Source organism: Hyperolius riggenbachi, chromosome 6, assembly GCF_040937935.1.
Source record: "Hyperolius riggenbachi isolate aHypRig1 chromosome 6, aHypRig1.pri, whole genome shotgun sequence".
NCBI lineage: Eukaryota > Metazoa > Chordata > Amphibia > Anura > Hyperoliidae > Hyperolius > Hyperolius riggenbachi.
In genome coordinates this window covers 17,516,007-17,529,351 of record NC_090651.1, presented here as the reverse complement: position 1 = coordinate 17,529,351, position 13,345 = coordinate 17,516,007, and the positions used below count along the sequence as shown (strand labels likewise).

Here is a 13,345-nt window from a genome sequence, read left to right as displayed (position 1 = left end):
GAGGTGGAAGGCCCATCTTTAGATAATTAGATACCTCTGGCTGGCCTCCACCCATAGGATAGTGAAGTCATTGTCCATTCTGTCAGGCGTTCCCTAAACCTACGATCTTCATACAGGCATAAACTGTGAACCTTTCTCTGTTCCATGGAGCACAGAACAATCGAAAGTAGTCTAGCAATGTTGTCAGTGGAGTCAAGGGATAGCTGTACACACATCAGACTATTGAACAAGTCCTCCACAAAAGACGTTTCTGGCCAATAGTTGGCATACAAAAAGCTAGTGTGAGTGCGTAACTTAAGACAAGCTTAAGTTATGGTCTGCAATCCATAATAAGTGGGCTGCTGTCCAATGGGCTGACCAAGTTTGTGTGAGCACCTTCAGACACATCATACACTGTGGAAAATCAGTGGAATTAATTTCATTGGTGGACAGAAGATGCAGAATTACCAAAAAAATTCAAGGAAGACTGCAGAACTGAGCTTTCAGTTTCCATTTCATGTTCATTGTTGTTTTATTAAAGTATGACAATATGCCAACACTGATCTACACAAATTAGTTTTGCCATGACTTTGCCTTTTCTGCCTCCTTATAAATCCTATTCATACACATATCAGACTATCCTTAAAGAGAACCTGTACTGAGTAAAATTATTTAAAATAAACACACGAGGTAACTTCAAATGAACATTACATAGTCACCTTGCCATCAGTTCCTCTCAGAAGCTCACCATTTTCTCCTTACTGTGATCTCTTCCAGTTCTGACAACATTTTGTCAGAACTGAAATATATCAGTTGCTGTCAGTTATATATCAGTTGCTGTCAGTTATAGCTGAGAGGAGAACTGATGTGTCCATGTTTCCCTATGGCTCAAGTGGGCGATGTTACAGTTTAACAGTGTGCTGACCAGGAAGCTGTTATGGGGTAACGGCCATTTTCAAAATGGAGGACGGAGAATTCCATTGATCACAGTGGACAAACAGGACGCAGGAGAGGAAAAATAGATTGAGGAGTAGACTACACAGGAGGTAAGTATGACTTGTGTATGTTTATTTTGACTTTTAATTTTCAGTTCAGGTTTTCTTTAAAGAAAACCTGAACTGAAAATTAAAAATCAAAATAAACATGCACAAGTCATACTTACCTCCCATGTAGTTTACTTATTAATCTCTTTCTTCTCTCCTGCATCCTGTTTGTCCACTGTGATCAATGACATTCTCTGTCCTCCATTTTGAAAAAGGCCATTACTCCATAACCGCTTTCTGGTTAGCACACAGTTAAACTGTAACATCGCCCACTTGAGCCATAGGGAAACATGGACACATCAGTTCTCCTCTCAGCTATAACTGACAGCAACTGATATATAACTGACAGCAACTGATATATTTCAGTTCTGACAAAATGTTGTCAGAACTGGAAGAGATCACAGTAAGGAGAAAATGGTGAGCTTCTGAGAGGAACTGATGGCAAGGTGACTATGTAATGTTCATTTGAAGATACCTCACCTCATTATTTTAAATAATTTTACTCAGTACAGGTTCCCTTTAAGTGTTTAATTTATGTAGTGATTTCTTTCATTTTATAGTAAAATTGCTAAGGTTTCATTTGCAAGCCTTCAGTTTGCAGCTTATGTCAAGCTAAAACAGCTGACTAGCCATGCTCTCCACCAATTGTGGTCCCAGGTGGAGTTATTTATAGAAAATTGCTGAGGTGTTCTTCAATATAAAAAGATGCTTAGCAGGAGACGGAACAATGAGAAGATATAAAGTAGAGAAAAGTTGTAAATTAGAATACTGCCGCTGTCCCACATCCCTCCATAGTATCTCAGGCCAGATCTATAGCCCTCAACCTTCTCTGCCATTCATCCAACGCCACCATGTAATCTTTCTTCCTTCTTGCAACCTACATGAAAACATTGGCAGATGAGAGGTGATGTTGACGAGTTCTCATGGGTTTTCAAGGCTTCATGGGAAGAGGGATTCCCAACAATGCTTTATACTCTTCTAATTCCCTGAACTTCATACAGACAAGCCATGAAAAATACAGCTTATACATATCTCTTGTGATTCTAACATTAACTCCTCAGTTTCTTAACTTGCTTCTGCAAACCATCCTGGAATCCGGGGATGCAAGTACAAATTATGGGGCCCCTCCAGCAAGACTTTGATGGGGCTCAACTAACCTTCATGTCCCTTTCCTTCAAGTCCCCTGAGTGTCTCTCACAGTCAGGGGCAGGGCCGGATTTGCGCTCTTTACCGCCCAAGGCCACTGTCATCAGCCTCCCCCTTCAGTATAGGTAACCAGATGTCCCTTTCCCTCCTCAAATTTAGGTGTCCACATGACCTTTCCCTCTCCCTCCAGCATAAGTAGCCGGTTGACCCTTCCCGCTATTATAGACAGCCAGAACCCCCCCCCCCCCATCCCCACACCTCCAGTATAAGTAGCCAGATAACACTCCCCCCGCCCTCCTCCAGTTTAGAAAGCCTGATGATCCCTCCCCCCTTCCCTCTTGTATAATAAGCCAGATAACCCTCCCCCCTTCCGTAAAGTTAGCCTGATAATCCCCCTTCCTCCAGTATATGTAGTCAGGTGACCCTTTCCCCCTTCCTTAGTATAGCCTGCTGCCCACCCGCCCCTTTCTCCTGTGGTGCCCTAGGCCATGGCCTATGTGACCTAGGCTAGGCTTAAAGGGATACTGTAGGGGGGTCGGGGGAAAATGAGTTGAAGTTACCCGGGGCTTCTAATGGTCCCCCGCAGACATCCTGTGCCCGCGCAGCCACTCACCGATGCCCAGGCCCCGCCTCCCGTTCACTTCTGGAATTTCAGACTTTAAAGTCTGAAAACCACTGCACCTGCGTTGCCGTGTCCTCGACCCCGCTGATGTCACCAGGAGCGTACTACGCAGGCCTAGTATGGTCTGTGTCTGCGCAGTACACTCCTGGTGACATCAGCGGGATCGAGGACACGGCAATGCAGACACAGTGGTTTTCAGACTTTAAAGTCTGAAATTCTAGAACTGAACCGGAGGCGGGGCCGGAGCATCGGTGAGTGGCTGCGTGGGCACAGGGTGCCTGCAGGGGACCATTAGAAGCCCCGGGTAACTTCAACTCATTTTCACCCGACCCCCCCTACAGTATCCCTTTAAATCTGGTCCTGGTCAGGGGGCACATCTCTCCTGGGTCATATAAAAAGTGTGGCCACCATAATTCCCCCTACCCATAACATTTGTGACCACAACATCACATCATCTGGAGCATTGACTCCTGTATCATTTTCTGCAGAGCTTTGCAGAGTGTATCAGAGAGTTATCGTCACAATCCGTCTCTCACAGAAGCTCACTATCTAATCTTGAGCCATATCTCCTTATTGTAGCCTGAGTCCAATTTTTGCACAGAATAAATTAACTTGTCAGCATGTTTCGGGGATGTTGGAGGGAACAGAGTGTCTGGAGAAAACCCATTCAAGCATGGAGATAAAATACTCCATGTAAGTATTCTCCTAGCCAAGATTCGAACCTGTAACCCCATCGCTGTGACATGAGAAGGTTAGCTACTGCCACTGTGCCCTTCAGAGAGCATGCATGAGGAGGCATGGCCAAGCCAACACTCCAGCCCTGTCCCACTGGGGAGAATTGAGGAGGAGGTGTGGTTCCGACCACAGTAAGGTTGTGTTTCCATACTGAGAGCGTGCTAGTCTCTGATTCAATAGAGTGAGTAGTACAGGTATTGTGACCACACTGCTTTGGATGCTTATTATGGTATTCATGCCACTTTTTCCTGTATAGGGTATAGTACAATTGGCAGGGGCGTTGCTAGCCATATAGATCAGTGGCACGTGCCCTGGATAAATTCTGGGGTGCACTGGATGTCTCTAAGGCAGAGTCAGCTGTGGTGCTTCAATGGCGGATATGCTGGGAGCTGTGGTGCGTCAATCGGGGATATGCTGGGTGCTGTGGTGCCTCTATGTGGGCATATTGGGTGCTGTGGTGCCATGCTGTGCGCTGTGATGCCTTTATGGGGGCATGTAAGGAGCTGTGGTTCTTCTACGGGGGAATGCTAAGAGTTGTGGTGCCTCAGTGGGAGCATGGGAGGGGGTCCACTAGAAAGTCAGGGAATGGGGGGACTGTCAGATAACCTGACAGCAGGACAGCCTGCCCAGCAGTAAGCCAGACCAGCCAGCACAGAAGCCAGGTAACTCTGCCTAGTTATGTTTAAGTGACACTGCCTATTTATGTCATATGATGCATTTTTTTTTTTATTAACGGAGAGGAGGCTTCATCCAGCATTTTGCTGGGCAGGCCTACTTAGACCACTGTTTCCCAAGTTTGTTTAAATTTGGCTCCACCCGTGACCACACCCACATTCGTTTGTGTGGCCACACCCATTTGTTGGGCTGGAGTGCCCAAAAGTGTCCCGGACCTCTTAGGATCCTAGCAACGCCCCTGACAATTGGTGTTCAAGAGTTCTTCTAGTGTAAAAAGCAATGCAATTAATCTTCCCCAAAAAGTACAGTAATATAGGTTGTGCCAAATAGCAGTGATATAAATCACCTATTCACCGGGAAATTACCATAACTGGTAGAGATAGGAGTGGGCTGCGGCAACACACTGGGGGTGCTCACAGAGCTCCGAACAACAATGGAGAGGCTCCAAGTTTGCAATGGGGGTGTTACCAATTATGGCCATTCCTGGGGAATGGGCAATTTGGATAACCGTTAATTCGCCAAACCTATATTAGGGTACTATTTGGAGAAGATTAATTGTTGATTTGTACTCCATAGCGTGCTGGAGGTAGTCTTTCACCATAGCAGAAGTGGAAAAGGAGCTGTAAGCATTACTATTTCCAGGTGGATTACTCATTTTCGTGTATAATATCGTTCTTTGTTGATGGTTTGCCTCCAGAGACCTGAGCAGTGCCGTCTTCTCTGATTGGCTGAAGCAGGTGATGATGCAGGCAGACTTCCTCCCCTCTGCAGCGCTGTGCTCACATTGCTCCTCTCTCCTGTCTCCGCAGGGCCGCCCGCTGAGGGAACAGCAGGACGTGGCCGCCGCCGTCATTCAACGCTGCTATAGAAAGTACAAACAGGTAATTCTGCTTTTACGCGGCACTGAAAACAGCTGGAGAAAATAATCACATTTTTTTTTAATCCAGTCTGAAACCTGCAGCAGGAGTGAGTCAGAGGCGGTCCATCAATAGAGCACATGCCTCTCCTGACAATCGCGGAGAGAGAAGTGCGATCAGCTCAAAGACAAATGACAACTGCCTGACGTCCTGACGCAAGAATACAACAGAAATAAGAAACAACAACACACATTCCTCATATGTTATGTGCGTGTGAAGTCCCATGTCAGGACATGTTATAGGATACGTCCAACTGACGTCCTGAAGCAAGAATACAATAGAAATAAGAAACAAACATTCCTCAATGCTGTTTGCGTGTGAAGTCCCATTATAGGAAACGTTATAGGATACATCAATACACTGGCCTAAATCAATCCAAACTCCACTGATTGGTAGTGTAGGAGTGAGAAGATTCATAGCAAACCCAACTTGATACTTACATGAGTAGAGGGAAGGCTCTGTAGTGGGCCAAAATTGAACACTGGGACCAAGTTGCTGGCCAACCTCAATGTCTAGTGGCCACCTCCCTCCCTTATACAGTTCCCTGGTGTCTAGTGGCCCCTCTTCCTCCCCTTAGACAGTTCCCTGATATCTATTGGCCCCGCTTCCTCCCCTTTACAGTTCCCTGGTGTCTAGAGGCCCCCAACCCTCCCCTATACAGTTCCCTGGTGTTAAGTGGTCCTCCCTCCTTCCTGATACACTTTTTTATTATTATTATTATTATTTAGTATTTATATAGCGCCGACATATTACGCAGCGCTGTACAGTATATATATATATATATCTTGTCACTAACTGTCCCTCAAAGGAGCTCACAATCTAATCCCTACCATTGCCATATGTCTATATTATGTAGTGTAAGTACTGTAGTCTAGGGCCAATTTTTTAGGGGGAGCCAATTAACTTATCTGTATGTTTTTGGAATGTGGGAGGAAACCGGAGTGCCCGGAGGAAACCCACACAGACACGGAGAGAACATACAAACTCTTTGCAGATAGTGCCCTGGCTGGGATTCGAACCAGGGACCCAGCGCTGCAAGGCGAGAGAGCTAACCACTACGCCACCGTGCTGCCCACTTCCCTGGTGTCTATTGGCCCCTCCCTCCCCTGTACAGTTCCCTGGTATCTAGTGGCCCCTCTTCCTCCCCTATGCAGTTCCCTGGTGTCTAGTGGTCCTCCCTCCTTTATAAAGTTCCCTAGTGTCTAATGGCCCCCTTCCTCCCCTATACAGTTTCCTGGTGTCTTGAGCAGAAGGCTGCGTGACATCATAGCCTATGCTGATGATACCCAGCTATATTTGTTATATAAACCTGACATGACCGACCCCATTCAAAAAAAAAAAAAACCCGAGCTTCAGGAGTGCATAAATGACAATTGGCTTAAACTAAATGCTGACAAAACTGAGGTTCTTGTCCTCAGAGGTCAGCACCTACCAGCAAAGCAGCTCCAGACACAGTCAACACCGCTGAGGTTAGTTAGCGAACTCAGACCTTACTGGCTCCAACACTGTGCACAGCCTTGCTTTACTGATTGATGGGGAATTAAACTTCAGGAATCAAATTTCAGCTGTTGTGAAACATTCCTTCTTTCACCTAAGGAATATTGCAAAAATTAAGCACCTCATTCCCCCAGAGGATCTTCCAACCCTAGGTCAAGCCTTCATCACATCACAGCTGGACTACTGCAATGCTCTCTATGCCGGGCTTCCAAATAAAGATCTTCACCGCCTGCAGCTAGTACAGAATGCTGCCACAAGGCTGTTAACAAGCCAACCCCGTCACTGCCTAGTAACACCAATCCTTTGCTCACTACACTGGCTACACATAAAATGGAGAATTCTTTGTAAAATTGGCAAGTTAGCATTCAAATCCCTACACGACCTAAACCGTAACTGTGTCCCACCTCTTACAAGCTCAGATCAAAAGGATCCAATAACTTGACCACCTCCAGAGTCTAATTAAATACTTTTGGATGCAGAGCTTTCTGTCATGCTGCCCCTACCCTTTGGAATGCCTTGCCAAACTTAATCAAGCAGATCCAACCCTGGACACATTTAAATCAAAACTGAGAAGGCACCAGTTTAGTCTGGCATTTACAATCCCATAACTTTTTCTCCCTGTACGCATCACTATATTCTGATTTGAGACAAGCTTATGCGCTTTGGGTCCTATGGGAGAAAAGCTCTTTACAAATGTTTCGATGTTGTTGTCTCCCTGTTTCCTACTTTAATGAAGGCACTTACCTGGCAGCAGTTAAAACTGGTTTTGAAACCTTTTGAAAGGTCACATGGCCACAGTCTGAAAAAGGGGTACTTGGGTTTATTGATTTTGCCAAATATGAAGGGGAGAAGATGGTCAAAGCTCTGGAAATGGTCCATAGACTTTAAAGGACACCCGAAGTGACATGTGACATGATGAGATAGAGATGTGTTTGTACAGTGCCTAGCACACAAATAACTAGGCCGTGTTCCTTTTTTTCTTTCTCTGCCTGAAAGAGTTAAATATCAGGTATGCAAGTGGCTGACTCAGGACAGGAAGTGACTACAGTGTGACCCTCACTGATAAGAAATTCCAACTATAAAACACTTTCCTAGCAGAAAATTGCTTCTGAGAGCAGGAAAGAGGTAAAAAGGGGAATTTCTTATCAGTGAGGGTCACGCTGTAGTCACTTCCTGTCTGAGTCAGGACTGAGTCAGCCACTTTCATACTTTATATTTAACTCTTTCAGAGAGAGAAAGAAAAAAAGGAACACAGCATAGTTATTTGTGTGCTAGGCACCGTACATACCCATGTCTATCTCATCATGTCACATGTCAGTTTGGGTATCCTTTAAAGATTTGAATTGAGCTGGAGGACTCCTTAACTCTAACCCTAACTGGAGGACACACTGACTAGAGTTGAACTTTAAAGGACATCTGAAATGTGAGGAATACGGAGGCTGCCATATTTATATCCTATTAAACAACACACATTGCCTGGCAGCCCTGCTGATCTCTTTGGCTGCAGTAGTGTCTAAATCACACACCTGAAACAAGCATGCAGCTAATTTAGTCAGACTTAAGTCAAAAGCACCTGAAATGCATGTTTGTTCAGGGGCTATGGATAAAAGTATTAGACACACAAGATCTGGAGGACAGCCTTGCAACTTGCATTGTTTAAAAGGTTATAAAAAATACTACTAGAGGTTTATTTTTAACTTGTATCGAAACAGCACTTATAACACTGACAGGCCAGAAAAGCTGTTTTGCGTTAAAATGTTGACGAAACACAAAAATATTTTTGGCTCTGCACGATAAGCCGGTGAGTCACACAACAATGGCGGTGGTGCCCGGTGGGACGTCTCCTCCGAATGCGTAGCCGCATAGCGAGCCTTATTAACAGACTCCGTTCGGCGCAGACACACAGGGTAAAAATAAAACTGTAGACGCCACTCCGCTTCGGAAATAATTTGCTGAGCAGCGATAATAAACGATCGCCGGCGCTGGGCGACTCTGCTGCTGCCGGGTCGTTTTTAGCTTCTTTTTTTTTCGGGTTTTCATTCATTCAAAACAGGCTATAAAATTAGCTGAACAGAGTCATTTGGCTGGAAGCGGAATGACCTGTGTTCTCTTTATAAAGAGGGAGTCTGGCTGAATTAAAAACAGAGAAATGAATCCATTGACTGCCCAGGAGACGGTTGGCAGAAAGGCTGTACTAAAAATAAATGTTCAGGTGTTCGAGGCCTGATTATAACGCTGACGTTCTGCAGAAATAACCTTTTATACGGGTCCGCTGATCCCCACATTCATGAAAGTGACCACATCACAGGCTGTTAGCAGCTGCTATTATCTGTGACTAGACTTCATTACATACAAATAAGGTTGCATCTGATCTGCATGCTTGTTCAGGGGCTATGGCTAAAAGTATTAGAGGCGGAGGATCAACAGCACAGCCAGGCAATATGCATTGTTTAAAAGAAAATAAATATGTCAGCCTCCATCTCCCTTTCACTTCAGGTATGTTTTAAAGTGAACTGAGCTGCATTTTTAGTCCCAGGGCATCTCAATAGCACATAAAAATGCATACTGACAATTTGACTCATTACTAAAAAAATCCATTCTACCTCTTCTTTTTACATTTAAATATTTGTTGGAGGCTGCTCTACTTCCGAGGCCTGCTGTTCACAGAAAGAGCAGGCAGATAAGTATTGCTGTAATCAGCGGTAGCAATGAGCAAACAAAAGCCTTCATCAGCGGGGTGGTGGGGAGATAGAACACTGTACTTCAAACAGTTAAGAGAAGTCACAATTGATTACATTCACACTTTTCACTGGATAAATGAGTGCAGGGGGGGGGGGCATCCTACAGCTATTAGTAACCAGGGCAAACTGCAAAAAAAGAAGACAGTTGCTTGGATCCTTTTAAGAAATCACCATTCACTTCTCTGTTCTCTGACCTCAGTGTGTGCTGAAGTGCTGATAAGAGCTACACAAAGATTATAAGTTTATACAAAACAAAAGAGAGGAGAACCAAAGATTTTACAAACTGTGGAGAAGATGTGTATGAAACCTTACACAAGCAGGGATCAGCACACACTGTACCTAGTTTACTATCAGCATAGACACAGCCTATACTAGGCATACAGGGAGTGGTATTATAAGATGGGGCTAAAATGAGTAATCATTAAAATCTCTCTAAATTGCTTTGGCTACGTACACAGTCTGGCCAGAGGGTGGGAGGTCACATGACCTCAAAAATGAAGACCCTTCTGAGGCTAGTACATGGGGTGTGGAAGTTGGGTGGGTGCAGCATTCAGTTAGTTAGTTAGTGAGGGAGGGATTAGTATGCACCCCTTAACCTGTTCTGCATCACGGAATATGGTGGCCGTTTATAAAAAGGGATGATCAATAAGATGCAAATACTTCAGAGTTTATGCAAATGTATGTAATTTTTATGCAAATATATGCAACTTAAAAATAGACCAATCAAGTCCCACCCAGGTTTGAATTGATTGGTCCATTTTCAAGCTATATATATATATATATATATATATATATATATATTTGCATAAACGCTAAAAAAAATGCATACCATTGATCATCCCTATTTGTAAGGGCCCGTTCTCACCTGAGCGGGAATCGCGCGATTCCCACTCACGGCAAACCGCTAGTGGTTTTGCAAAAAACGCTACACAATGTAGTGTTCTCACTGCCGCGGTTGCGGTTAGCGATTACTGCAACCGCGCTGCATGCATCGGTCTGCCGGCGATGAGCGTTCCACGATTAGCGATCGTGATTAGCGTGTGAAGCATGCTAATCGCGATCGCTCCAAAACCACCGCCGTGTCCAGTGATTTTTCTGCGTTAATTGTGGGAAAATCACTCCCGCAAGGTTTTGCGATTATAAGTGTGAACTGGCCCTAAATCAACAATAACAATTCCTTAGAAAGGAAAATCCTTGAGATCTTCTTTCATTTGAGATTCAGCATCGGAAGATTTTGCCAGCGTTGTCGAATTTTTCATCGTCACCGGAATATGAAAATTAATTTGGAAGAGCCGTCGCCTACATTGTGTTGAATGTGTGTTTTACTTTGTTGCATATTCAATAAAGATTGCTCAATGGGATTGGACATTAAAGTTTTATGGCTGCCATAAACAGCAGCCAAGCAGAAAACGAGCCTAGCAAGCCGGAGTTATTAAACTTCAAAGCACTGGGCTGCCCGGTCTCTATCACAGTCCAGAGATCAGCCAAGCAATCCGCCAGAAGTGGCTGTCAGAGGCCTGGCATATTAAACCTCCGTTTTTAATTATGCCCGGGTCATTATTGTGTTGTCAGAGGCCTCTGTGCCGCGGAATAACCTCCCTTTATGGCTGCGCGGCAATATCAGGCCCTTTTTCCATTGTGCATTGCTTAATATTTCTTAAAATAATTAAAGATTAACAAGTTTTATGTCTCTAATGCTGTTTTAACTTTTCTACTAATCTTATTATGTCATTCTCTCCAAAAGCTTACATGGATAGCCTTGAAGGTAACCACTAATATATTGATTGTAGTGGGGTTGGGGGGGGGGGTTAAGTAATTATGCCGTTGTGGGTGGTCAATGGCATAAGAAAAACAAGCAATAAAACTTCATTCATTGTGCTTTTTTCATTGTTGTTGCAGAAAATGTAAAATCTTGGTTGCCCATTTGCTGATAATCACATTCCATTCCTTTGCACCCACTTATGCTTTGGAAGCTAGGGAAAGTTAATCAGTTTCCCTTTCATCCTCTTGTACTGTGAGAGCAAAGGTGCCCATTCACTGTACAATTTTTGCCAACGACTCTTTATTTGGATCAGGTCAATCTGCTTTAATCATACATAAAGATTCAGCAATCGCTCACGACAGTAATAAAAACAACCATATAGTTGATCGTAAATAGTCTGTATATTGATCCTCCCGGCAGATTTGTGTGATCGCATTTATCTAAAATAAAATTGTACCGTTGTGGAATGAATACGATAATTTCCAGTCATTTATTTTAAATGTACTAAACTGATTGAAATGAAGAATTGTTCTTAAAGGACCACTGTCGCAAAAATCTTAAAATGTGAAATATATGTAAACATATACAGATAAGAAGTTTGTTTCTTCCAAAGTAAAATGAGCCATTAATTACTTTTCGCCTATGTTGCTGTCACTTACAGTAAGTAGTAGAAATCTTACAGAACCGAACCGACGGCTTTGGACTAGCCCATCTCCTCATGGGGGATTGTCAGGGTTTCCTTTATTTCCAAAAGCACTTAGTGAATGGCAGTTGCTCCGTCCAACTGCCAAAAAAGTGTGCAGTGAGCAGGGAGGCCGTCCAGCATCTTTGTATAAATCTTTTTCAAGGAGTGTCTTTATAAAGAATAAAGGCCATGCTGAGAATCCCCTATGGAAAGATGGACTAGCCCAAAACGCCCACTTATTGAATAAAGTGAACCAGGTCATTGCTCTGCTGTCCACCTTAAGATGAACCTGATTTCATGTTTATGGAGTGAGACTTTTTGCACGCTTTTTCGCACGACTGGTGTTCTTTTTTCTTTTTCACAACAAGCGCTCTTTTCTGCGATTTTGTGATGTGGGTACAGGCGCGCAATTGAACAATGTTTTGTGACGTGCGCGATTACGACAATCACAGCGGCGCACTTTAAGATCCCTGAGGACTTCTGCGCAAAGTGCTGCGATCATTTGAACTCTTGTTTGCGCCCGTTGTGTGTCGTTGCGTGTTCCCGCAGTAGAAAGATGTATTGGGGAATGCTCGTTAGTCAGGTTGCGTTGCCATAGGTTCCCTGATTCAACTTCTGGTGAGTATGCAGCTTAAAGAGGAAATCCAGTGAAAATAATGTAATAAAAAAAGTGCTTCATTTTTACAATAATTATGTGTAAATGATTTAGTCAGTGTTTGCCCATTGTAAAATCTTTTAAATCCCAGATTTACATTCTGACATTTATTACATGGTGACATTTTTACTGTCGGCAGGTGATGTAGCTGCTGCATTTTTTTTGGCAGTTGGGAACAGCTGTAAACAGCTATTTCCCACAATGCAGCAAGGTTCACAGACAGGAAACTAGCAGGAGTACGTACTCAAGAGTTTCTTGTGGGAGGGGTTTCACCACAATATCAGTCATACAGCGCCCCCTGATGGTCCATTTGAGAAAAGGAATAGATTTCACATGTAAAAGGGGGTATCAGCTACTGATTGGGATAAAGTTAAATTCTTGGTCGGTGTTTCTCTTTAAGTGGTAAATTGTCCCCGCCCCTTTCTTACTAAGCTGCTTCTATTGGATAACTATCTCCATCTCTAGTCATGTGATATTAGTGGAGGAATCTCACTCCATAAACATTTGGACACAGGTTCACTTTAAGCCTCATATAAATATTCAATTAATGTTTGACAAAGTGACTGGTAGGCCTTGTTCACATTGCGTTCGGCTCGCGTGTCCGTCCACGGTGGCCTTTTTTTCCGTTTTTTTAAGCGTTTTCCGGCGCTTTTCTGCGTGTTTGCTCGTTTTTGTGGGCGTTTTTGTAAGCGCTTTTGCAGAGCGCTTCTGTCTTTTGATCCAGAAAAAATCCGGAAACAATCCGGATCCCCCCCCCAGACCCCGTGTGCTGCCTGGCCAATCAGTGCCAGGCAGCGCTGTGGGGTGGATCGAAGTCCCCTTTGACGTCACAACGTCGATGGCGGTAGACGGCTCAATCGGGCTTAGTATGGCTGAGTGACGTCAAGC

At 44.0% G+C, this 13,345-nt stretch overlaps 1 protein-coding gene across 18 annotated transcripts in view; it reads left to right on the top strand.

Annotated features, from left to right (window-relative positions):
- The window catches only part of CAMTA1 (calmodulin binding transcription activator 1), a 1,857,772-nt gene that overhangs the window by 1,788,524 nt on the left and 55,903 nt on the right, over positions 1–13,345 (top strand). For 17 of the 18 annotated variants that reach the window (XR_011021914.1, XM_068238930.1, XM_068238931.1 and 14 more), the window contains 2 exons: positions 5,010–5,081; positions 11,100–11,120. Coding sequence is in view for 17 of the 18 variants with exons in the window: in XM_068238930.1 (XP_068095031.1) it covers positions 5,010–5,081; positions 11,100–11,120 (93 nt within the window). In the remaining variant the exon portion in view is untranslated. The remainder of the gene's footprint in view (positions 1–5,009; positions 5,082–11,099; positions 11,121–13,345) is intronic. The other variant, XM_068238929.1, reaches the window with a different exon arrangement.